Here is a 24613-nt window from a genome sequence, read left to right as displayed (position 1 = left end):
TGTATCCCCCCCCGAAAGTGATCAATGCTACTTCACCAATAGACTGTTCAGCCACCAACAGGTGACTGTGAGCCGGCTACAGGCACCGCCAGATGACGGTCCTCTCAGGGACAGAAAAAGTCAGCATCACGCGGCACTAACAGTTAAGTTTAGGTACCAAAACCACTAGTTAAGGTTAGGAAAAAGATGGTAGTTTGGATTAAAACACTCCCGAGGAACAAACAAGCGTTTCCTGGGTGACAGTATTTTAGGCGTATTTCCTCCTGCTTCACATAATCCAGCTCCGAGACGGCCAGGAAATCGATACTGATCTTCTCATCTCACTCAGAAAGAAAATGAATAACTGTATATCCAAAAATGTTGATCTATTTCTTTAAAACCTATTTGTTCCAGACACAATTCAAGATGATACTGGTAAAATCTATATTATATATATATATTTACAGGGTGAAATTTTCGGGGGGGGGAATCGTGGGATTTCCCACTTTCTGGTCTACATATCCCTGCCTCTGCTGGATTATTTTTATCCCTGGTGGGGACACCCCTACGAGATCAATGCTACATCACCAATAGACCACATATTATATGCCTAAACTAATTGATGTGTAACAGTCTATAGTGTCATAGAAGGATAAAATCCGAGCAGCAGTTGCTGGTTGTATTTAGCTGCTACAGAGCTCCAGGACGGCGGCTACCAGCGGCAGTTGTTTAGCCGCCAACAAGTGACTGTGAGCCGGCTACAGGCAAAGAAAGTTAGCGTCATGTGGCGATGACAGTTAAGTTTAGGCACCAAAACGTGGTTTGGATTCAAACACTCCCGAGGATGGTAGATTGAGCATTTCCTGGGTGAAAGTATTTAGTTTTCGCTGCAAAATGTTGATACCATGTTGCGTTTCATTTTTTTGGGGCTTTTCCCTTTACTGTGTAGAGACATGAAAGGGGGAGAGAGATGGGAGATGACACGCAGCAAAGGGCAGCAGGTCAGATCTCAAACCCACACCGCTGCAGGATTCAGCTAACATGGGGCGAACGCTAGAGGCCTCCCTGCGCTATTTCAATTTGGGATTATTTTCCATTGAAAATTGAAGTTTATAAAAAAGTGTTTTGGCATGGCTGGCCGAGAGGCACTATATCCATGGTATTGAGAGGGGGGCTTAATTCATGCATGTTTTGTTCTGCATGATCAAATAATACCCCCCCTCTATCCCAACTTAAAATGCGTAAAACTTTTAATAAACAAAAAAATTCAACTACTAAGAACTAAACTGAACAACAGAAATGGAAAAATGTGTCCTTGAACAAAGGATGGTCCAAATCAAAAGTTACAGTCAGTATCTGGTGGCATTACGTCCTGCAGTGCATCTCCTCCTCATGGACTGCACTAGGTTTGCCAGTTCTTGCTGTGAGATGTTACCCCACTCTTCCACCAAGGCACCTGCAAGTTCCCGGCCATTTCTGGGGGGCATGGTTCTCGCCCTTACCCTCCGATCCAACAGGTCCCAGACGTGCTGGGATTGAGATCCGGGCTCTTCGCTGGTCATGGCAGAACACTAACATTCCTGTCTTGCAGGAAATCGCGCACAGAATGAGCGGCATGGCTGGTGGCGTTATCACGCTGGAGGGTGATGTCAGGATGAGCCTGCAGGAAGGGGACCATATGAGGGAGGAGGGGGTCTTCCCTGTAATGTTCTGTGACTTTGGATGAACTTTGTTCAGGGACACATTTTTCCATTTCTGTTAGTCACATGTCTGTGAAACGTTGTTCAGTTTAGTTCTTAGTAGTTGAATGTTTTTATGTTCATACAAAGTTTTACGCATTTTAAGTTGGCTGAAAATAAAAGCAGTTGAAAGTGAGAGGACGTTTCTTTTGTTGTTGAGTATATATATGTATATAGTTATATACTACATGAATAATATTATACAACGCATAAAAAAGAGCCAACCTATGAAGTGCAGTCTGCAGTTTGTATTTACAGTAAAAGCCTGCAGTGATGTGATGTGTTTGATGGAACCTGGACTGCTCACCTCCAGGAAGTGATCCACTGAAATTAATGAACAGGCACTGGATGGATTTAGGCACAAATGAATGCCAGGCACAGTGAGTTAGAGTACAGGAGTGAGGTGAGGCCCTGGCTAAGTGATGAGAGTTTCAAAGGGAGGTGGTGGGGGTGGCAGAGACTGCTGCTGTGGTTGTAGTGTTGGTGGAGGCTGTTGGGGCAGCGCCTCATATTGCTGCTGCTGCTCTTGCTGATGCTGTTGCTGTTGGCTGTGCCGCTGTAACTCGTCTTGCTCTAGTTTCTGGCAGGCAGGACAGGTGTAAGGCACTGTGTAGCTGTTTGGGTCCATCCAGTAAACCCCGTCTGAGGGGGACTTGGAACTCGACTTGCAGCAAAGGCAACAATCGCAATAACTGAGCAGGGAGTATGAGGGGGAGAGAAAAAAAAGTACAGAAATGAAGGGACAAATGATGAGGGAACTCAAGGTGAAATGAGAAATGAAATGAACAGAATAAATTAATAAACATAAGCAGTGATGTAATGGAGGTTAGACCAGCAGTGAAAGAAGTACTCAGATCCTTTACTTCAGTCAATGTTACTTAAAGGGTAACTACCGTTTTTTTTCAACCGGGACCCTATTTTCCTATGTTCTTGTGTCTAAGTGACTGATGGGAACAACAATCTCTGACATAGGGCTGGGCACCGAACGTCAATACTTTTATGGCACAGAATGTTTTTTTTCGATCCTATGAGTGTCGAAAAATTATTAATCTTTTGGTGCCAAATTTCGGTTCCAAAAGCGTCTGAACGCTTAAGCGCAAGCTTATCTGTCCTCTCTGCATACTGACAGAGCTCCGACCGACACACACACACACACACACACACACACACACACCTACACGGAGAGGTGTGGACCGAGTAAACTACGTCGTCGGCTCTGTAGTTTTGTTGAAGTCACAGTGAGTCACTGCAATGCCGATAAAGGGGTTTCAAGTGTGGTTACAGTTTTTCAAAACTTCACGCAGACAGCGTTTGCTGCGATATGATATTAATGGCGAGCCGAAAGCGGTCGCGGTGCTGTTGACGTTACACTTCCTCTAAGCTCTAGGCAAGCAGGCACAACGGTGGTTTCTCTGCCCTGGTGACTGACTGACAGGCTGAGCTTCTAAGGCAAGGCAACTTTATTAATGTTACTCTGAGTGAGCAGTTTTACCAGCATTTTTACATTTTAAGAACTGTTTTGATTCAGAATTAAGTTGGAAAATAAAAGATTTGTGTTTAATGTATTTTTGTTGATGTTGAAATGGATTTTAAAATATATGGTATCGAAAAAAGTATCGTTAGGAACCGGTATCGAAACTGAGGTATCGAAATTGGCACCGGATCGAAAGATTTTGAACGATACCCAGCCCTACTCTCACATTGGTCCAGAATTAAGAGAGATCACTGCAGTCGGCAGCGGAGAAACAAGCTACAATGTAAGTTAATAGGACAACTGTCCAGCTTGTATTTACCTTCACAAAAGTGCTGGTTTTGGCGCTGACAGACTCAGATTAATATTCTAAGTGTCTGATAACATTATGGAAAGGATTTCTAAGGAGTTCTACATTTCTGTTGAAGAGTAAGATCCTTTTTTTAAACATAAAAACATCCGCGAAATTGCATTTGCTAAAGTCACCAGACTCACCAGACAGTAATTTTAGCATCTTAAAATACACTTCATTCAAAGTCGACAGACACAAAATAAAACTATGAAAAGCCGTTTGGGGTCGTCTTTCCACTTTTCCAACCATCACAAACTTTAGTTTTGGTTGAAATCAACTCATAATTTACAGATTTACATGTGAAAATATGTTGGCTCTATACACGCTAAAAGTATTGCTTTTTTAAATAGAGTCTGGTGGGTTTCCTCTCCGGGAACCATCACCTTATCGTGGTGGAGAGGTTTGTGTGTCTCTATGAACCTGAGGGCTGTGTTGTCTGGAGCTTTGTGCTCCTGGTAGGGTCTCCCAAGGCAAAGTGGTCTGAGGTGAGGGGCCAGACAAAGAATGGTTCAAAAACCCTATGAAACAATGTGGAAGAGGAAGAAAGAAAGAGGAAAAAGCTACGTGGCCCCCATCTCTCCAGCCCATGGGCCCACCACCTGTGGGAGGAACCGCTGGGGTCGGGTGCGCTGCCACACAGGGGGCAGTGAAGGTCAGGGGCCTCGACGGACCAGACCCGGGCAGCAGACGCTGGCTCTGGGGACGTGGAACGTCACCTCTCTGTGGGGGAAGGAGCCGGAACTGGTGCGGGAGGTGGAGCGCTACCGGTTAGATCTGGTGGGGCTTACCGCTACGCACAGTCTCGGTTCTGGAACCATACTCCTGGATAGGGGTTGGACTCTTTTCTTCTCTGGAGTTGCCCAGGGTGTGAGGCGCCGGGCGGGTGTGGGGATACTCACAAGCTCCCGGCTGAGCGCCGCTACGTTGGAGTTTACCCCGGTGGACGAGAGGGTCGCCTCCCTACGCCTGCGGGTGGTGGGGGGGAAAACTCTGACTGTTGTTTGTGCATATGCACCAAACAGGAGTTCGGAGTATTCGGCCTTCTTGGAGACCTTGAGTGGAGTCCTGCATGGGGCTCCAGTGGGGGACTCCATCGTTCTGCTGGGGGACTTCAACGCGCACGTGGGCAATGATGGAGACACATGGAGAGGCGTGATCCCTGATCTAAACCAGAGTGGTTGTTTGTTGTTGGACTTCTTTGCTAGTCATGGATTGTCTCTAACAAACAACACGTTCGAACATAGGGATGCTCATAAGTGTACTTGGTACCAGAGCACCCTAGGCCAACGTTCAATGATCGATTTTATAATCGTTTCATTTGATCTGAGGCCGTATGTTTTGGACACTCGGGTGAAGAGAGGGGCGGAGCTGTCAACCGATCACCATCTGGTGGTGAGTTGGGTCAGGGGGTGGGGGAAGACTCTGGTCAGACCTGGTAAGCCCAAACGGGTAGTGCGGGTAAATTGGGTAAACGTCTGGAGGAGGCCCCTGTCCAACAGACTTTCAACTCACACCTCCGGCGGAGCTTTTCGTGCATCCCTGTGGAGGCTGGGGGCATTGAACCCGAGTGGACAATGTTCAAAGTTTCCATTGCTGAAGCTGCGGCGAGGAGCTGTGGTCTTAGGGTCTTAGGTGCCTCAAGGGGCCGTAACCCACAAACACCATGGTGGACACTGTCGTCAATTTCCCAGGCGGAAGTCACTGATGTAGTCAAACAACTCCACAGTGGCAAAGCCCCGGGGATTGATGAGATCCGTCCAGAAATGCTCAAGGCTCTGGGTGTGGAGGGGCTGTCCTGGTTGACACGTCTCTTCAACATTGCGTGGAAGTCTGGGACAGTGCCAAAGGAGTGGCAGACTGGGGTGGTGGTTCCCCTTTTAAAAGGGGACCAGAGGGTAGGTGTGTGCCCAATTACCGGAACGGTATCACACTTCTCAGCCTCCCTGGTAAAGTCTACTCCAAGGTGCTGGAAAGGAGGGTTCTGCCGATAGCCGAACGTCGGGTTGAGGAGGAACAATGCGGATTCCGTCCTGGTCGTGGAACAACGGACCAGCTCTTTACTCTCGCAAGGATCCTGGAGGGAGCCTGGGAGTATGCCCAACCAGTCTAAATGTGTTTTGTGGATCTGGAGAAGGCGTATGACCATGTCGCCCGGGAGATACTGTGGGAGGTGCTACGGGAGTATGGGGTGAGGGGGTCTCTTCTCAGGGCCATCCAATCTCTGTACGACCAAAGTGAGAGCTGTGTCCGGGTTCTCGGCAGTAAGTCGGACTCATTTCAGGTGAGGGTTGGCCTCTGCCAGGGCTGCGCTTTGTCACCAATCCTGTTTGTAATATTTATGGACAGGATATCAAGGCGTAGTCGGGGTGGGGAGGGGTTGCAGTTCGGTGGGCTGGGGATCTCATCGCTGCTCTTTGCAGATGACGTGGTCCTGATGGCATCATCGGCCTGTGACCTTCAGCACTCACTGGATCGGTTCGCAGCCGAGTGTGAAGCGGCTGGGATGAGGATCAGCACCTCTAAATCTGAGGCCATGGTTCTCAGCAGGAAACGGATGGAATGCCTTCTCCAGGTAGGGAATGAGTCCTTACCCCAAGTGAAGGAGTTTAAATACCTTGGGGTTTTGTTCGCGAGTGAAGGGACAATGGAGCGGGAGATTGGTCGGAGAATCGGCGCAGCGAGTGCGGTATTACATTCAATCTATCACACCATTGTGATGAAAAGAGAGCTGAGCCAGAAGGCAAAGCTCTCGATCTACCGGTCAGTTTTCGTTCCTACCCTCACCTATGGTCATGAAGGCTGGGTCATGACCGAAAGAACGAGATCCAGGGTACAAGCAGCCGAAATGAGTTTCCTCAGGAGGGTGGCTGGCATCTCCCTTAGAGATAGGGTGAGAAGCTCAGTCATCCATGAGGAGCTCGGAGTAGAGCCGCTGCTCCTTCGCGTCGAAAGGAGCCAGTTGAGGTGGTTCGGGCATCTGGTAAGGACGGCCCCTGGGCGCCTCCCTAGGGAGGCGTTCCAGGCATGTCCAGCTGGGAGGAGGCCTCGGGGAAGACCCAGGACTAGGTGGAGGGATTATATCTCCAACCTGGCCTGGGAACTCCTTGGGATCCCCCAGTCAGAGCTGGTTAATGTGGCTCGGGAAAGGGAAGTTTGGGGTCCCCCGCTGGAGCTGCTCCCCCCGCGACCCGACACCGGATAAGTGGAAGAAGATGGATGGATGGATGGTGGGTTTAGTGCTGGCAACTTCAGAGCTGTTTCTGGTTAAACAGAAAGGTCTTACAGAGGTTTTAAAGGTCTATCTCTGTAGGGATCCTTTCCATAATGTTGTCAGACACTTAGAATATTAATCTGAGCCTGTCAGTGGCAAAACAAGCATTTTTGTAAAGGTAAATACAAGCTGGACAATTGCCCTATAACCTTATCACAAAAGCAGAAATTAAAGTTGTTAACCTTTAACACTTTATTACTGAGTGTTAGATAAGACTCAAATACATCACAATATTGCACCAAGTGCAACTTGCATCTTTATAAATACTATTTAAGTAGTTGTACATTTTTATTCCTAACTTGTATATTTGTAATTTTTTTCCTTTGTATTTATCTTTTTTTAGCTTCTTTTTTGGAATAGTTGTTCTTGTATTGTATCCTATTTATTATTTCTTGTATATTCTGTATGTGTGCTCTGTGTCTGATATTTTGCTGCTGTAGCACTGAGATTCCCCAATGTGGTGACCAATAAAGTCTATCTCGTCAAATCTAATCTAATCTATAGTTTTGTTCAAACAGATGGGTCTTTTCTTCATTCTGACCTCCATTACATCACAGAATGCAGGTGAATGACATGCATGAATGGTAACTGACGTGATGATAGGACCAGAACACATGGTAGAGGGACAGACAGTGATAACATGTGAGTGCTGGAACCTTACCATGCTAAGTATGTCATGGAGACTATGAAGACGAGCAGAACAAACGCTCCTGCTGCTACTCCATACACCCAGGTCTTCAGCTTCCCATCTGCACAAAGAATCACACACACACACACACACACACGATTAATACACTGTTATGCCAAGGACCCCTAAGCTGAAAGAGAGACTGAGTAGGGTCCCCCTACTACATACAGTATACTGTATACAATTGGGCAGAATGGATGAAAATAAATGGATATTATTTATACATCATGTTTCAACGTTAACAATACTTATATTCAATGTGTAAATTCAATGTTTTTTTTCACAAATAGGTCAATTTATCTTTGCTTTTAATATTTTTAATTGATACTAATGTATATTTTCACACATTTTATTTAAAAAACAAAAATTGGCGGCACCCCTGCACTAACTCTGAGGACCCCCTAGGGGTCACGGCCTCCCTGTTGAAGATCTCTGCTGTAGGGATATATTCTGTATGACGTTCATTTCCTTGTCTGAGCTGAAGGGGGCAGTAGAGTTCTACACATTTTTCTGCAGTGAGGAAGGTCACTGATCATCAATGTACCAAAACAAATGAACACAGATAAACCATACAACGCCTTTAACATCTGTGTAAAATGTGTTATTGTACTGGACCATCTATAAATATGCTGTTAATCAGAACTGATAAAAATGTCATTACACAACATCACATGCTAACTGTACTGTATGTGCTGTACATACGGGAGTTTTACTTCTGGAAACAGCTGGTTCTTTCAATTTGCCCTATTTGATGAGATGAATATTTTATTAAAACATTAAAATAAGCAGATAGCTGTAAATGTACATATCAGTCAGTTTTTCTCTTGTAATTCCAATTTGTAACATTGAAGCCCCCATACCTAAACGACAGACTACTAGGTTTTTTGCCAAAAAAAAAAAAAGACAGATCCATTTAAAGTCGTGATAGTAGTTTTTTTTTTCATCAAAATCTTTTTATTTACTTTTCAGTTTAACAACGTAGAAAGCTGTCGATTTGTTAAAGACAAAATGAAAATGAAAGGAATAAATAAAAAACAGTGTATGCCACATATATCAAACCAACAGCAATAAAAGAAAGATCAAAATACTCTAAATAATCCCTCCCAAATCACTGCCAGTGACCACATGTCAGTATCAGCCTGTCACAATGATAATCCACGATAAGAGAATGGATAGACTGTAATTCCATTAAACTGTTCTTGATTAATAAGTAGTTATAAAGCCTGGAATGAGTTCAAAAAAGGTCCCCATGCTTTCGGAAACCTTGCATTTGAATGCTGAAGCGAGAACTTGATTTTTCAAGCTTTAGGCAGGACATAATATCTGTCAGCCATTGTCTATGAGTGAGCGGAACAGGTTCCCTCCACCTTAGGGCATTTTCACACCTGTAGTTCGTTTGCTTTGGTCTGAATCAGCTGGTGAGTTTGTAAACTTGGAGCGATTTGCCCTCGGTCGGTTTGGTTTGGTTTGGTTTCACACCTGGAAAAATCCAAGCGTACCAAAATGCATCATTACAAATCAGACAAGAAAGTCCAGCCCTCTTATTGGTTGGATGTGTCTGGGGACGGGAGCAAGAAAGTAAATACAGGAAGAAGGTCCTGTGTTCTGGTCTAGTCGTCAAACCAGCTCATTTGTTTCAGACATTGTTTCGCAAGAGACGTTACTACGTCTGCTCTGGTCACCGAGACTTCGCTCTGCTCTGCCGGCGTCTATTTCCAATTTTAGCGGCAGCTGGTTTGACCACGGAGATACGAGTGACGGACGGCAAGCTTGACCGCAGTCTATTTCTGTGATAGAAACACTGCAAGCTGCTGCAGTTTGCTGCTCTGCTGCATCACAGGTTGCTATACACACCTGACTACAGGAGACATTAGCTCAGACTTGCGGAGTACATATAGTTGGTGTGGTTCGAGTATGGATCATGTTCTCACCACAAATGAACTGCTCCAGAGTTCGATTGAAAGCGTACTAAGACCACCTCTTCAAGCAGGTCTCGGTACGCTTATTTGGTCCGCTTTTGGTACACACCCGAGTTCGACTGCCGCGTTCTCACCTGTCCAAACGAAGCGCACCAGCGGGGCAAACAAACTCTAATTCGATTCAACCGAACTAAAGGCTGTCGGTGTGAAAACACCCTTAGCAGAATTGCTCGCCAGGCCAGAAGAGAGGCAAAAGATAGTGGGTTGTTTATCTGCAGTTAATCTAACCACCTCTTCAGTGACCCCAAAAAGAGCAATTAGAGGCTTTGGTTCCAATATGATGTTAAACACCTGAGATAATGTTTGGAAGACCTCCATCCAGAACTTGCTGAGGCTGGGACATAACCAATACATATGAATAAAGGCACACACAGACCCCTCTGCGTCGCCAAGAAACTCTCTCAGAGCCCTCAGACGTAGCTAGACGTGCACCTCCAAAAATGTGTAACTTTGCGTCGAGGCAACGCAGACTGCAAGGACTGTGATTGGTCAACCCCTCCTGTGTGTTGATAGTTAGTGTTTCCAGCAGCCTACTGTGGGGAGTAGCAACATGCTAGTTCACTGACATCAGCTTTGCAAATAAACCATAGGAGCGACGGCATAGCTACGGCGTGGACTTGACTCAGAAGCATAAAACAGCTTTAGAGAGGCTTCAGAAATTTTACATTTAACACAGAGTGGGCTAACGTCAGGGTACATAGTAGATAGTTTGGTTGTTGAGATATGAGCCCTATGAAGCACTTTGAATTGGATAAGGCAGTGGTGAGCACATAGAGAGGTGGAATTAACCAGTTTAAGAACGGAACTCAATGTATCTTCTGACAAAGAGAAGCCCAGTGCCACTCTTCTTTAAAGACAGGATCTTGTGTTGATGGTTTGAAAAGATGGTTTGATGCAATAGGGCTCAGTAGAGAGAAGTTATGCAACCCAAAACATTTCCTTAATTGAACCATATCCTTAAAGAGTGTCTAACCCTGGATTTTTTTTAAATGTAATCGAGGGGAATGGAAGTGGGGATCCAAGTAGTGCAGGTATGGATATATTCTCATTTGTATGTAACTCCATGGTTACTGACTGTGAAAAAAGACCAAAATGCAAGGCAGCGCAGATTAGCAGCCCAATCATAAAAGCGGAAATTTGGAAGAGCCAGGCCTTGGCTCTTTGAAGGTGGGCCCTATTTAGATGAGGCCGCTTAACTCCATATATATGAGCAAGGAGTTGAGTCAAGCTGGTCAAAGAAGGACCTGGGGATGAAGGCCTGAAAAAGGTACAAAAACTTTGGTAGAATAGCCATTTTGATTGAGTTTATCGGGCCGACCAGAGACATTGACAGAGGTGACCACTGTGTTAGCGTTTGTTTGAACCGATTTAACAGACTGATAAAGATCTATAAAGTCTATATAAGGGTTTAGGTGACCTGGGGTTGTCGATGTATTTCTGTGCCTCCTTGGCTGAGTTTATCCACTTTCTGGCTCCACCGGACAACATGAGACAGAGTATAGGGTATAGGGTATAGCAGAGCAGGTTTTAGTCCCAGTCTGTAAAGCTCTGCCATGACTTCCCAATACTGCTCGCTGGCTTTGAACTTCAGGGCTATAATCCTCCCCAATCCGAATTGGTTTGCCGCCAAACTCGAGCTGTGACTCTCTGATGAGGAGATCCTTCGTCTGGTACCGATACAGGCGGAGAATAATGGTCTTCCAATGTAAATTTAACTTGGTCTAACTTTGAGTCGAGCTGACCAAACAAAGTATTAAAATCGGTGGCTAGTGCCTCTCGGTGCTGCTCGAGTAACGTGGTTATAGCCTCCAAGCTAACGTTGCATCCTACTTTTTGCCTCGACTTTATACCCTTTGACTCCATTTAGAGAGCCGACTTTAATTTTCGAAAGAAATGATAGACGAGTAAAAAATAAACTGAAGCCGCTCCGGTGTAAAAGTTAGAGGGCGGAATGTTGTAAAAATGTATTTTACCGGAGCTCTCACTTAGTGCATCTACTCCATCTAACTGTCAAACCGGAAGTCTGATAGTAGTTTTAAAAATGCTGTTAGCATTGTAAAACCAAACTACTTGGTTAGGTTTAGGTAAAGATCAAAGTTTGGGTTCAAATGTGTATGATTGTATGTTTGACCTAATCCGTGATGTAGTTGTGTCTGTGATGCGGTTACTTTCTAACGCAGTTACAGTACAGGTCAAAAGTTTGGACACACCTTTCCTTTTTATTTTCATGACTATTTACATTGTAGATTCTCACTGAATGCATCTAAACTATGAATGAACACATATGGAATTATGTACTTAACAAAAAAGTGTGAAATAACTGAAAACATGTCTTATATTTTAGATTATTCAAAGTAGCCACCCTTTGCTTTTTTATTAATAATGGAAAAAATGCCACTAATTAACCCTGACAAGGTACACCTGAGTAGTGAAAACCATTTCAGGTGACTACCTCATGAAGCTCATTGAGAGAACACCAATGGTTTGCAGAGTTATCAAAAAAATCAAAGGGTGGCTACTTTGAAGAATCTAAAATATAAGACATGTTTTCAGTTATTTCACACTTTTTTGTTAAGTACATAATTCCATATGTGTTCATTCATAGTTTTGATGCCTTCAGTGAGAATCTACAATGTAAATAGTCATGAAAATAAAGAAACACATTGAATGAGAAGGTGTGTCCAAACTTTTGGCATGTACTATACGTTGGTTAACGATGGTTTCACACGGGACAGGAACAGCGGTCTCCTGGGTTAAGGATCTGTGTTTGTTTGACCCATCCACCACTCTTATACTATGTCACCTGACTTATTATGCTGCAAACAGCATAATAAGCTTTTTACAAAATCAACCTATACAGCAGTTTTTTTGGTGAGGACCATCTATATATATATATATATATATATATATATATATATTCCAATTTTTTAACTGTCTTTCCTGTTCCCTCCTTCATTCCTTGTTCTGTTCCCCCCTTTATCCTTGTATTTATTTTTTTTCCTTTTTCTTTCTAAATGTCTTCCTTTCCCCCTTTTTTCCTTCTTCCTGCTTTCTTCCTTCCCCTTTTCCGTTGGTTCTGCTGTTCTGTCTGTACCCGCTTTCATTCCTAGCTGTCTTGTTTCCTTCTTCCCTTTTCCCCTTCACCCCCTCTTTCTTATTTCTTTTCTCCCTTTTTACCTTCTTCCTGTATTTGTTTTTCTCTTTTCTTTTTATTCTGGATTTTCTTCATCTTCCCCATTTAATTTATTAATTTCCCCTTTCTTTCTTTCTTTCTTTCTTTCTTTCTTTCTTTCTTTCTTTTTTTCTTTCTTTCTTTCTTTCTTTCTTTCTTTCTTTCTTTCTTCCTCCTTTCCCTCTTCATTACTTCTCCCTTTCTTTCTTCCATGTTTCCTGTGTTTTCCTTTCTTTCCTTTATCCCCTCTGCCCTTGCTACATTCATCATGTCCTTTCTGTCAAAGGACCTCATTCTGTTTCCCTGTCTTTTAATAGCCCCCGCCCCCTTACACTCCTTTTATAGCTTAGTAAGCAATTATTTTGTGTTCTCAGCAATCAGCCTTTCCTTGAATATATTTTAATTTGGTACATGCTGATTTTCTTTGTCTCAGTATGTTCTGCTATGTTTCCGTGTGTCTGCACGCCGTGACAATCCACTGTAACACTTTATTCTTATTTATATGTTGCTTCATTGTATTATTCTGCAGTTCATCTTAAAAAACACAGTCATCACATATTTCAACATGATAATGTATCAGTGTCTCTGTGGGTCAACTGGCAGAGGCAGATGGCCGCCCACCAAGAGCCAGGGTCTGTCCGAGGTTTCTGCCTGTTAAAAGGACGTTTTTCCTCGCCACTGTTGTCCCAAATATATGCTTGTGGGAAATTGTTGGGTCTTTATAAATTATAGAGTGTGGTCTAGACCCACTCTATCTGTAAGGTGTTGAGTCCTGTTGAGATTTGACACTATAAATAAAATTGAATTGAATAATAACAACAGCTCCAGCAGTCAGACGTCACAGAATGTGTCAAGGTGTGTTACCTGGGCCGAAGGGCTGCAGGAACCAGGTGCGTCCCGCCCTGCCAGGGCCGCTGGCTGCAGGCTGGGTGGGGTTGAAGGCTCTGATGGTCTTGACATCAGCCTTGCTGTCCCCTGCAGTGGGGATCTCCAGCACCGGGATGACTGTGCACTGGTCCAGCAGGCCGTCAGATGTCATCACTTCAGTGTAGCCCTCCTCACAGCCACAAACTCCCGCCTGGCACAGGAAGGAGTAAGGTTTAATACAAGGACATGGACTAATCAGCCCTATACTGCGTACACCATCAGCGGTCTCCAAAGACTTAACAGTTCTGCTGTGTTGTTGAAAAACTGTAGCCTGGAAATCCAGACCCAAATCCGAAAGATTAAGGGTCTGGCAATGAGTAATGAAAATGGCCCAATTTGAGGAGCAGCACCAAGCATGCATTTGAAAATCTCACTGCACGCAATTGAATAACACTACGACCAATCTCAACAATACACGGGGGTGACGTATCCAGAGGCCCATACGCTTAGCTACCAGAGGAGCTAACTGGTAGATTAAACTCTCAGCTACCAGAGGAGCTAACTGGTAGATTAAACTCTTAGCTACCAGAGGAGCTAACTGGTAGATTAAACTCTTAGCTACCAGCCGAGCTACCTGGTAGATTAAACTCGTAGCTACCAGCCGAGCTAACTGGTAGAATAAACTCTTAGCTACCAGAGGAGTTAACTGGTAGATTAAACTCTTAGCTACCAGAGGAGCTAACTGGTAGATTAAACTCTCAACTACCAGAGGAGCTAACTGGTAGATTAAACTCTTAGCTACCAGTGGAGATAACTGGTAGATTAAACTCTTAGCTACCAGCGAAGATAACTGGTAGATTAAACTCTTAGCTACCAGCGGAGATAACTGGTAGATTAAACCGTCGTCCGCCTATATCAGATACAGCGATGTGATTGGTGCAGCTTGGCTCCAATGGCATAGTTATTTGTCATTACTGAATGCCAGAGTGACTCGCTGAGCAAATTCAAATTGTGCTCTCGCAAGAACTCTGGATTTCCAGGGTAGAAAAACTGCAGCCTGCTAGTTTTGTGCTGTAACAGCACAGCAGAGTCACTCAGACAAATATGAGCCGACTGTAAAGCCCAATATTTCTAATACCAATACCAATTAAAGCTGCGAGCAGCGATGGACGGGCCCTTGCGCCTCTGTGCGCGTCGGGGTTACCGGCGGACGCCGCTCCTTGTGACCGTGCATTTGCGCGGCACTCAGACACCGCAAATCGTCAACAATGAAAAGGGAACTCGCTGAGTTCAACGATACCTCACACAAGACTCTACGTCATACAGTTCATTAGCTGTGAAAAGGGGCGTGGCTAAAGCATAGGGGGAGGGCCAAACCATCACCAATTAAAAAGGAAGTCTCTGCTGAGTTCAATGATACCTCACACAAGACTCTACCTTAAATGGGTCACCATGTATGAAAGGGGGCGTGGCTTGAACATAGGGGGTGGACCAAACCATCACCAATGAAGAAGGAACTCTCTGCTGAGTTCAACGATACCTCACACAAGACTCTACCTTAAACGGGTCATTAGTTATAAAGGGGGGCGTGGCTAAAGATCAGGGGGCAGGTCAAACCATCACCAATGAAGAATGGAGTCTCTGCTGAGTTCAATCATACCTCACACAAGGTCCTACCTTAAACGGTTGAAATGTTATGAAAGTGGTCGTGGCTTAAGCATAGGGGGCAGGCTAAACCATCACCAATGAATAAGGAAGTCTCTGCTGAGTTCAATGACACCTCACACAAGACTCTACCTTAAACGGTTCAAATGTTATCAAAGGGGGCGTGGCCTGAGTAAGTGGGCGTGGTCATATTATAGGGGGCGGCTCAGTATCACATGTAGACCACACATTCTGAGTTTCATGTAAATCGGATGATGTTTGTCATATAAGGCAGATTTCCTGTTGCCATCGGGGGGCGCTATGACCAAAAGTCAATTTTGGCCTGTAGGTGTCCTCAGGCCTGGACCCTTGTCAATCGTGACAAATTTCGGGCAGATACGACAACGTACACTCAAGTTACAACAATTTCTTTGTTCATCGCTAAACACTCAAAATGGCCGTCATGCCACGCCCACACCGTCTGACGAAAAGTTTTTCTTTTAATAACTTTTCATCGTTAAGGTGTTGGGATGGTACAGACCAAGTTTGAAGTCCATCGGATGAAATCTCTAGGAGGAGTTCGTTAAAGTATAGCACCTTGACTTTTAGGCCTACTTCCTGTTGCCACTAGGGGGCGCTATGACTTTAAGTAAATATCGGCCTTTATTTGTCCTCAGGGTTGGACTATTATGAATCCTGAAAAGTTTCGAGCCAGTTGGACAATGTACACTCGAGTTACACCCACTTCCTGTTTCGGCGGCGAAACACACAAAATGGCCGCCCCGCCACGGCCACGCCCTATGACGAAAAGTTTTTCTTTTATCAACTTTTCATCTTTAACATCTTAAGATGGCACAGACTGAGGTTGAAGTTGATCGGATGAAATCTCTAGGAGGAGTTCGTTAAAGTACGACATGTGGAAATGGCCAAAATCGCACTAATTTCGAACTTTGAATTCAAAATGGCGGACTTCCTGTTGGGTTCAGGGTAAGGCTCTAATGACGTTTTTTGTACCTCTTGACATGATACATATGTTTACCAAGTTTCATGAGTCTACGTTAAACGCACTGCAGGGGCTCAATTTATTTAACATTCTAGGGGGCGCTAGCGAGCCATTTTTGTGCGCCTATTTCCGAAACCCTTAAAATACGTAAATTTTCACCAGACTTGATGCGACCGCCAAATATGGTGAGGTTTTGAATATGTTAAGCCCTCAAAAAGGCAATTACTTTGCAGAAAATAATAATTCCTTCAGTTTCAATAGGGCCTTTGCCGCTGTTGGCGCTCGGGCCCTAATTACCAGGGGCAAAGCGGGGGGCGTGGCTTCTAGGGGGTTCCAGCCCCAAACGTTATCTCAAAAGCCCTGAATCTCGAGTCCGTATGATATCGTACGAAAATATTATGATATCATTTTTTTGATATATGATATTATTTGAGCCGGGTAAAGAGTACCACGAGCTACCGCTCATTTCAGCAGATGTTATGGTTAAATTTAGTCCACAAAATATGAGCGTTTTGCTGCAATGGAAGTTAAGATTAGACACCAAAACAACTAGTTAAGATTAGGAAAAAGATCGTGGTTTGGATAAAAACACTCCTAAAGAACACACATTTCCTGGGTGTTTTCCCTGGGAAGCGAACTCCACTCTCTGGCTTTAAAGTCATGTTTTTTAACGCCCACCCATCCCCCCTGACCTCCTCCCTATACGGCCAGCCGCATTCTTATACAGCGGCCGTCAATGTGGTGAATACAGCAAAAAATAAAATAAAAACGTGTAATGCTTACGAATTACAGTGCTTACATTTTTTAAGCTTTTTGAACGGGATGGTTCATGAGAACAGGCTACACAGGTTGCGTATGTCTGTGTTGTCAGCCAAAGAGGGAGTACGCCCTTCTCGGATTTCACTTGATTAGTTAGTAGAGGCCTTAAGAAGTAAACCTATTCCAAACTTCACATTAAACAGCACTTCAATAGCCACACTAAACATTCTGTGAGGCTGTACTTGGGCTAAGAGCTAAATGCTAATGGCAGCATGTTCACGTTCAGTGATAACATGGTGATAATTAGCAGGTATTATGTTTACCATCACCATTTTGGTTTATTATTTTAGCAAGCTGATAATTACAAATTAGCACTAAATATATGTATGCTATACCATAATAATATTTATGTATATCTGTCTCTCTCTCTCTCTCTTGCCAACTAAGAGCCAGGGTCTGCCTGAGGGATATTTCTGTTAATAGGAAGTTTTTCCTCGCCGCTGTCGCACAAAATGCTTGCTCTTTTTGTTGGCTCTCTGTAAATTATAGTGTGGTCTAGACCTACTCTGTCTGTAAAGTGTCCTGAGTTAACTTCTGTTATGATTTGATATAGAAATACAATTGAAGTTGAAATACAAAGGTATTTCGGCATAAAGCAGAGTATTGCCAAAATAAAAATTTGTCTGACCTGGGAAACAAATACAAACAAAACATGTATAGTAAAGAAATGGAGAAAATAGGGTGCCTGGGTAGCTCACCTGGTAGAGCAGGCGCCCATATATAGAAGTTTATTTCTAGCCGCAGGTTTGACTCCGCCCTGTGGCCCTTTGCTGCATGTCATTCTCCCCTTTCATGTCTTCAGCTGTCCTATATAAATAAAGGCCTAAAATTCACCCCCAAAAAATGAAGAAAATAAGCCCACACGGGCTAAATAAACAAGAAGGGATGAAGGGAAGCCGCAGAGTGGAAGAAAAGATTATGAATGAAATCTTAAGCATCCTAACTTGTTGACGCTCCGCCAAATCAGCTCTGGATTCTGTAACCCTCTGCTGATTAACATCTGTCAATCTGTCTCCCTACTCCTTGAAAGTCTCTTGTAAACAAGCTGGGTTGTTGTGACCCTAAAATCAACCTTATCTTTTCTCCCCCCTTTTCTTGATTTCCTTCCATACTCCCATAAATTTCCCTTTATCCCTTATACAGTATTTTTGTTTTGCACTGTCTCGATGAATACTGATTATTTATGTTCAAGGTGTTCCGACTACAGACTTATCTTGGTTTTGGTAACAATAAATACCAAACATGCTTGACTGATGTAGCATCTTCGGCAGCTCACAACAACAAGAAATGTCTCAGAGCGAGACCATTCGAGATCTTCACAGGTTCTCTTGATACCAGTAATTAAATCCAAGTCTGAATAGGTATTGCCATGGGTCTTAAGTCTCTATCAGATCTATCAGAATGTATTTGAGGCAGATGAAGAGGCAGACAAAGAGTGAACTGCGAAGTGCAGGAAATATCACAGGTATTGTTACCTGAGCTGTGGCTGTGTGTTACAGTAATCAGTGGCACACCATGCTGCTGCCTGTGAGGATGTAGTCTCTGTTTGGGTTCTGCTACCTAGACTGAATCCAGGGCTCAGGCCGTTTTGTTGCACAAAGCTTTAAGCTTGAGCCGGCTTCAGTTTTGGTTATTTCATTTCAATGTAATCAATTAAGAAATCGCTCTCTTTTCTGTTGGTCCAAAGCAAGCACATTACTTTACTTTAAGGAATACCAAAATATAGCCTTTAATTCAAAAGGTGGGGATCCAGGCCAGGTCCAGGTCTCTGTTTAAGGGCCGTGCACAACTGTAGTCTGTGTGTGTCGACTGCATTTTGGCTCATGTTCTTCAGCTCCCTTTACAAAAGCGTCCCTTTAAAAAAATGACATATGTATGTTGCATTTACTGTAAATATGGGTACGAGCATGGATTCTTTGCCAACTCAAGGGTTTAATGTTTCGGACTCCAAAAATGTGTCTGGGACAGGCAAACCATGGTATACGTCACATGGTCTGCACTTAGCCTTTTGCAAGGGTGTTCAGAATCAAACTTAGAAAACACACTTATCCTCTGGGATTAATTGGTATTTAGAAAAAAGGTGTACCCAGCAGTACATAGGCTAGTGGTTGTGTTAATGTGAATTGAAATGAAATACATACAGCATCTTTAACAAACCATAGAGCACCTTTGATAAAGCTGTGATTTAGCTGTACAATCTCATTACTACATCAGCTCAGCAACAGTACTGCAGTCTGCTGTCTGTTCTGTCAGACAGTGTGTGTGTGTGTGTGTGTGTGTGTGTGTGTGTGTGTGTGTGTGTGTGTGTGTGTGTGTGTGTGCAGGGAAGCCACCCCTCCTCCACATTTCTCTCTCTCTCTCTTCCTGGCTCTATTCATCACCCTGCAGGGGGTCCCCGGCTCTCCAACAATCTCTGGAGGATAATCGGCCCCAGATATCCCCGCCGTGCAAACAGCACGCCGACAACAGACAGAGCAGGAAATAGGAAATGATCATTTACATTCCCTTAATGAAAAACAAAGGAAGAGAAGTGCAGTTCAGCACCGTGTTATCATTTTTATATATCTGGGTCCAGTCTCTGGAGGGTGCTGCTGGAATGTTCAAACATACACAGTTAAAATGTACCCCCACTCGCTTTTTCCTAGCAACCGCATCTCTGACTCATACAACCACATGGTATAACAAACACAATTCATCTCCTGTTCCGTGGTGTATAGTGCCACGTGGCGGATGTTTGCGCTGTAAAAACCTCATCCTCACAAGGATAAGGTATCCTTTTACCATATGAGTGGCAATGTGATATCTCAGTTTTACATTTTTTCATTTACCATACTATATATACTACTATATATATATACTACACTACTTTATATACTGACTTTTAGTCCTTAGTATGAGTCAAACCTTTTTTCACCATAATGTAACCAATGAGATATTAGCATTAGACCCTAACCATGCCACCACCAGTTTGTAAAACAGGCCCAAGCTGAGAATAACCCTGAGGGTATAAAGCTGGGCCAGGGCTGTTTTCTCAGACACTGCTCCTCCAGAACCACACAAAACATTATACATCTGTTTTCACAGGCTGATGCTAACGGAAAGACTTCAGAACAAGGTGAATATCAACATCCCGTAAAAAAATATTGGAACACAAACCAGTATTTGCAATTGCAATAACATTTTGATGACGATTTCTTTAAAAAAAAAGTGTCAGCCCATGTGATTGAATGGCGACCTGTGCAGCGTGTTTCTGTCCTCTCGCCCAATGTTGGCTGGGATCCTCTAAAGGAAAAGCGGGGGTCACTAATGGATGGATGGATTTTTTATTTCAGTGTATTCTGAGTTACCCTGTTTCAAAGCAGGTTTTCTTGGAGTGTCTGTTTTGCTGCTGTGTATTTCTATTGAAAAAACATTAGCAGCTGTTCTTTAATCTGCAGGGCTTTAGGCCAGGTGTGTTGCACCTGTAACAGGGGAAAGCTTGACAACAGGTAGCAACGCCAAGTGAGTCAGAATATTGTGTTTTCTTTCTTTTCATTTTTTTTCTTCTCTTTTCTACTCCCTTTTTTTTCTTTCCTTAAACTATCCAGATGCTCTGATTTTACCCCAAGAGGAGGTGTCGGGCTCAATCTGGCCTTCTCACAGCCATATTGGAGGCCTACAGACACAGGTTTGAACTGCGGATTTATTTCTAGCATGATTGAAACAAATTTGCTTAATTGTGGCCAAATTGTTACAGGGGTAGTCAGTAGGGATGAGGATCATTCATTTTTATTCATATTGATAATTTTTTTTCGTATTTTATCAATATGAGTCTTTATCGATACTTTTCTATTATTTTGGCGTCAAATTCTAAATCTTAACAGAACTAGGGGTGCATCGGATCATAAAACTCACGGTTCAGATCACGGTTTTGAATCACGGATTGGTTCAACTTTCGGATCAGGGGGGGGGAATTGAAATGATTTATTAAAAATGTAAAAACAATAACTTCTAGCAATAATAACTAAATTGCTGTTAAGTGACAAAACCAGATGAAAAAATTGTATTTTACAATAACTTTGAATGCACCGCAAGGTTTACCAGTTTTAAGTAACCTCAACCTTTCGTCCTGTCTGTGTTGTTTCTCCGACAACAGCAGGGACCAGTGCTGGCAAGTTTGTCTTTTAGCTCATAGCTTTAGCGGCAGGATTGGATATCCTGCTGTTAGAATCCTCTCCAGTGAAATACAGACATTTACACAGTTTAGCTGTCAGCATTTTAACCGTGTTTAATCCAGCTGCTAGCTAACGGTAGGCTAACGTTAACTACGGATCAACTATGTGCCGTTGCACCACCACACAGAGCTATTATTGCTTTCATTGCAAAAACTGTGAGTCTGTGACTATTGATTTCTTCTGTCTCTGTCACTGTTTTTGTTTTAACGAGCTGATTAAGCAGCCCACAGAGCGATGCTCTCGGTAGCCAGCTTACACACTGCTAGTACCAGCTCTACCCTACTCGGCTAGACTCGACTCGGCCGCGGGGCCCCTTCCTCCTTTTTCCATTGCAGATTTAATGCTGTCTCATGCGTGAGGCGACCGTGGCTGGTCGTCATAGCGACGCCGCAGGAAACTGCCGTTACCTAACCCGACACACACACAGAACGTGGAAGGTGTGTAGTGTTTCTTATTCTCAGCATGTGGCTGTTTGCCAGAAGACACATTTAGTTTCTAAAGAGGCTGGAGGCAGCAAAAAACACACCGCTGGCTAAAGTATTTAAATATGGCGGGTTTGTTCAGGACCCCCCCTTCCGTCTGTCACTAGCAATGACGACGCAGTGATTAGTGACGATTCTTTCCGACCAATCAGGAGTCTGCAGGTTTTCACGTCACCTTTTCGTATCGCCTCAGCTCGCTGGGAACCTCCAAGGATGTGGTACTAAATGAAGTACCTGTTGGCAGGTACCAGGGACTTTTTTTAAAAACCAAAACCAAAAAAAAGGCGAGTAGAGTCGAGGCAAGTCGAGCAGGTACCATGTCATGGAAAAACACCATATGTTTTGAATGATTTGCGGTGGGGAGGCTAGTCTTTAACGTTAGATATATGGTCTTTACGCACACTGTGTTCTCGCACTTAACGTATACATATATGATCCACTAGTCTCGATAGCAGTATCCATAAACTCGGACCTTATTGATTTTCGGGTTTTAAGAAATTTGGAACCGGGTCTTTATAGAATTGGGTCTCAAGACCCATCCCTAGTAGTCAATGGTGTCTATAATCCGAATCCCTGGATATTAATTGCATATTGCAGATATTAATCTGCAATTTTTTGTAGTGGTTCCAGTGATAGTTGTTCCTAAAGCCCAGTTCAGACCAAAGATTTGCGACAAGACTAAACCATTTAGAATGTTGCTTTTGCCAATTCGCCAATGTGTTTTCACCAATTAATCACTAGCAATGCAACTGTAGTCAACATCTCAATATCACTAACATTATCCACATATGCTTGTGAATTTCACCACCGGATCAATACAGTCTCCTCTTTATCCACTTTAATACATCATAGATTATTCATAATATTTTGTATAATTAATATGAATATGCAAAGTAAACTAAAGCTATACAAATAGAGAAGTAAAACGTACAATAGGCAAGTAGGAGAAAATTAAACTGCTCAATTAAAAGTACCTTACCGTCTCTGGTTCTGGCTCTGACCACGGGAACAGTGACAGGACACAGACGTCCCTAGCCTACTGTCTCTGGTTCTGGCTCTGACCACGGGAACAGTGACAGGACACAGACATCCCTAGCCTACTGTCTCTGGTTCTGGCTCTGACCACGGGAACAGTGACAGGACACAGACGTCCCTAGCCTACTGTCTCTGGTTCTGGCTCTGACCACGGGAACAGTGACAGGACACAGACGTCCGTAGCCTACTGTCTCTAGTTCTGGCTCTGACCACGGGACAGTGACAGGACACAGATGTCCCTAGCCTACTGTCTCTGGTTCTGGCTCTGACCACGGGAACAGTGACAGGACACAGACGTCCCTAGCCTACTGTCTCTGGTTCTGGCTCTGACCACGGGAACAGTGACAGGACACAGATGTCCCTAGCCTACTGTCTCTAGTTGTGGCTCTGACCACTGGACAGTGACAGGACACAGATGTCCCTAGCCTACTGTCTCTGGTTCTGGCTCTGACCACGGGAACAGTGACAGGACACAGATGTCCCTAGTCTACTGTCTCTGGTTCTGGCTCTGACCACGGGAACAGTGACAGGACACAGATGTCCCTAGCCTACTGTCTCTAGTTCTGGCTGTGACCACGGGACAGTGACAGGACACAGATGTCCCTAGTCTACCGTCTCTGGTTCTGGCTCTGACCATGGGAACAGTGACAGGACACAGATGTCCCTAGTCTACCGTCTCTGGTTCTGGCTCTGACCATGGGAACAGTGACAGGACACAGGTGTCCCTAGCCTACCGTCTCTGGTTCTGGCTCTGACCATGGGAACAATGACAGGACACAGGTGTCCCTAGCCTACCGTCTCTGGTTCTGGCTCTGACCACGGGACAGTGACGGCTTACTTCAACGCAGCGTAATAACTCCTGAAAATAATGTATCAAATGTATCTGTCTCTGCAGTCATCTCAACCATCAAATCCAGCAACAGGAAATAATACTCACAGCTTTTTTGTTCTGTGAAGACATGTTTTGCGGTGTTGGTGAATTCTTAAAAAAACAAAACACCACTAAATGTTGCGTTAAAATGCGTTGTATCTCGCGTTACTGAGATTGTACCGTGTATAATATTACCAAAATTTAATTAGTAATGCGTTATATTAATGCGTTACAGCAAAAAGGAATACATTACTATAATTGCGTTACTTTTGTAACGCGTTACTCCCAACACTGATGGAGATGATACACCGTCTCGTCTCATTGATATGAACTGGCAGGTTTTAGAACGCTGAAGAAGTTGCAAGTTTCAACTTCATTGTGAATCTTTGGTCTGATATGGGCTTTAAGTGTACTGAAGTCTAAAGTACTTAAGAACACATACTGCTCACCCTAAAGTTCATAATATGGTTAATGTATGGTATGAGGTAAAAGAATATATGAACATATTGGACTCTCTGTCACCATTCAACCCAGTGTGGGGCAATGTTTCATATAAACCAGGCAAGCTGGATGCATTCTAATGACCTTTGAAGAAATCTCTCCAACATATGACATCCCAAGGAAACTTTTTTTTTTAAATCTCCAAGTGAGGAACTTCATTTCTTCAATGCAAAACCAATCAGTTGGGATTTCTGCACTGTCATCCTTAGAAGGAATTATAACAAACAATTGCAATGAGAGGGGTTTGATTCCATCAATATATAACTGTTGTGCATCTGGCTCTAAAGAAACATCAATAGCTAGACTTGAGTCGTGGAGGGCGGATTGGAAGAAGACCTGTGATGCATGTCAGAAACAAACAGCAAACTCTAATTAAAAGCTACTCCAATATAATTGGCTGATGCAGACATACACAACTCCTGTCAAATGAAATAAATACAACAGTAATATATCTGACCTTTGTTTTAAATACAATGAGGCTAAAGGAACATTTATGCACTGTGTATGGGAGTGTGACAAAATTAAA

At 43.7% G+C, this 24613-nt stretch overlaps 1 protein-coding gene across 1 annotated transcript in view; it reads right to left on the bottom strand.

Annotated features, from left to right (window-relative positions):
- thsd7aa (thrombospondin, type I, domain containing 7Aa) overlaps positions 1-24613 on the bottom strand; it is a 247220-nt gene that overhangs the window by 2893 nt on the left and 219714 nt on the right. The window contains exons 27-28 of the mRNA XM_039820834.1: positions 13516-13729; positions 7474-7561 (exon numbers count right to left, since the gene is read on the bottom strand). Of these exons, the coding sequence (XP_039676768.1) occupies positions 7474-7561; positions 13516-13729 (302 nt within the window). The remainder of the gene's footprint in view (positions 1-7473; positions 7562-13515; positions 13730-24613) is intronic.

The sequence above is a fragment of the Perca fluviatilis genome, chromosome 13, assembly GCF_010015445.1.
Source record: "Perca fluviatilis chromosome 13, GENO_Pfluv_1.0, whole genome shotgun sequence".
Taxonomy (NCBI): domain Eukaryota; kingdom Metazoa; phylum Chordata; class Actinopteri; order Perciformes; family Percidae; genus Perca; species Perca fluviatilis.
The sequence above is the reverse complement of the archived record's forward strand: the minus strand, read 5'-3'. Positions and strand labels throughout refer to the sequence as shown.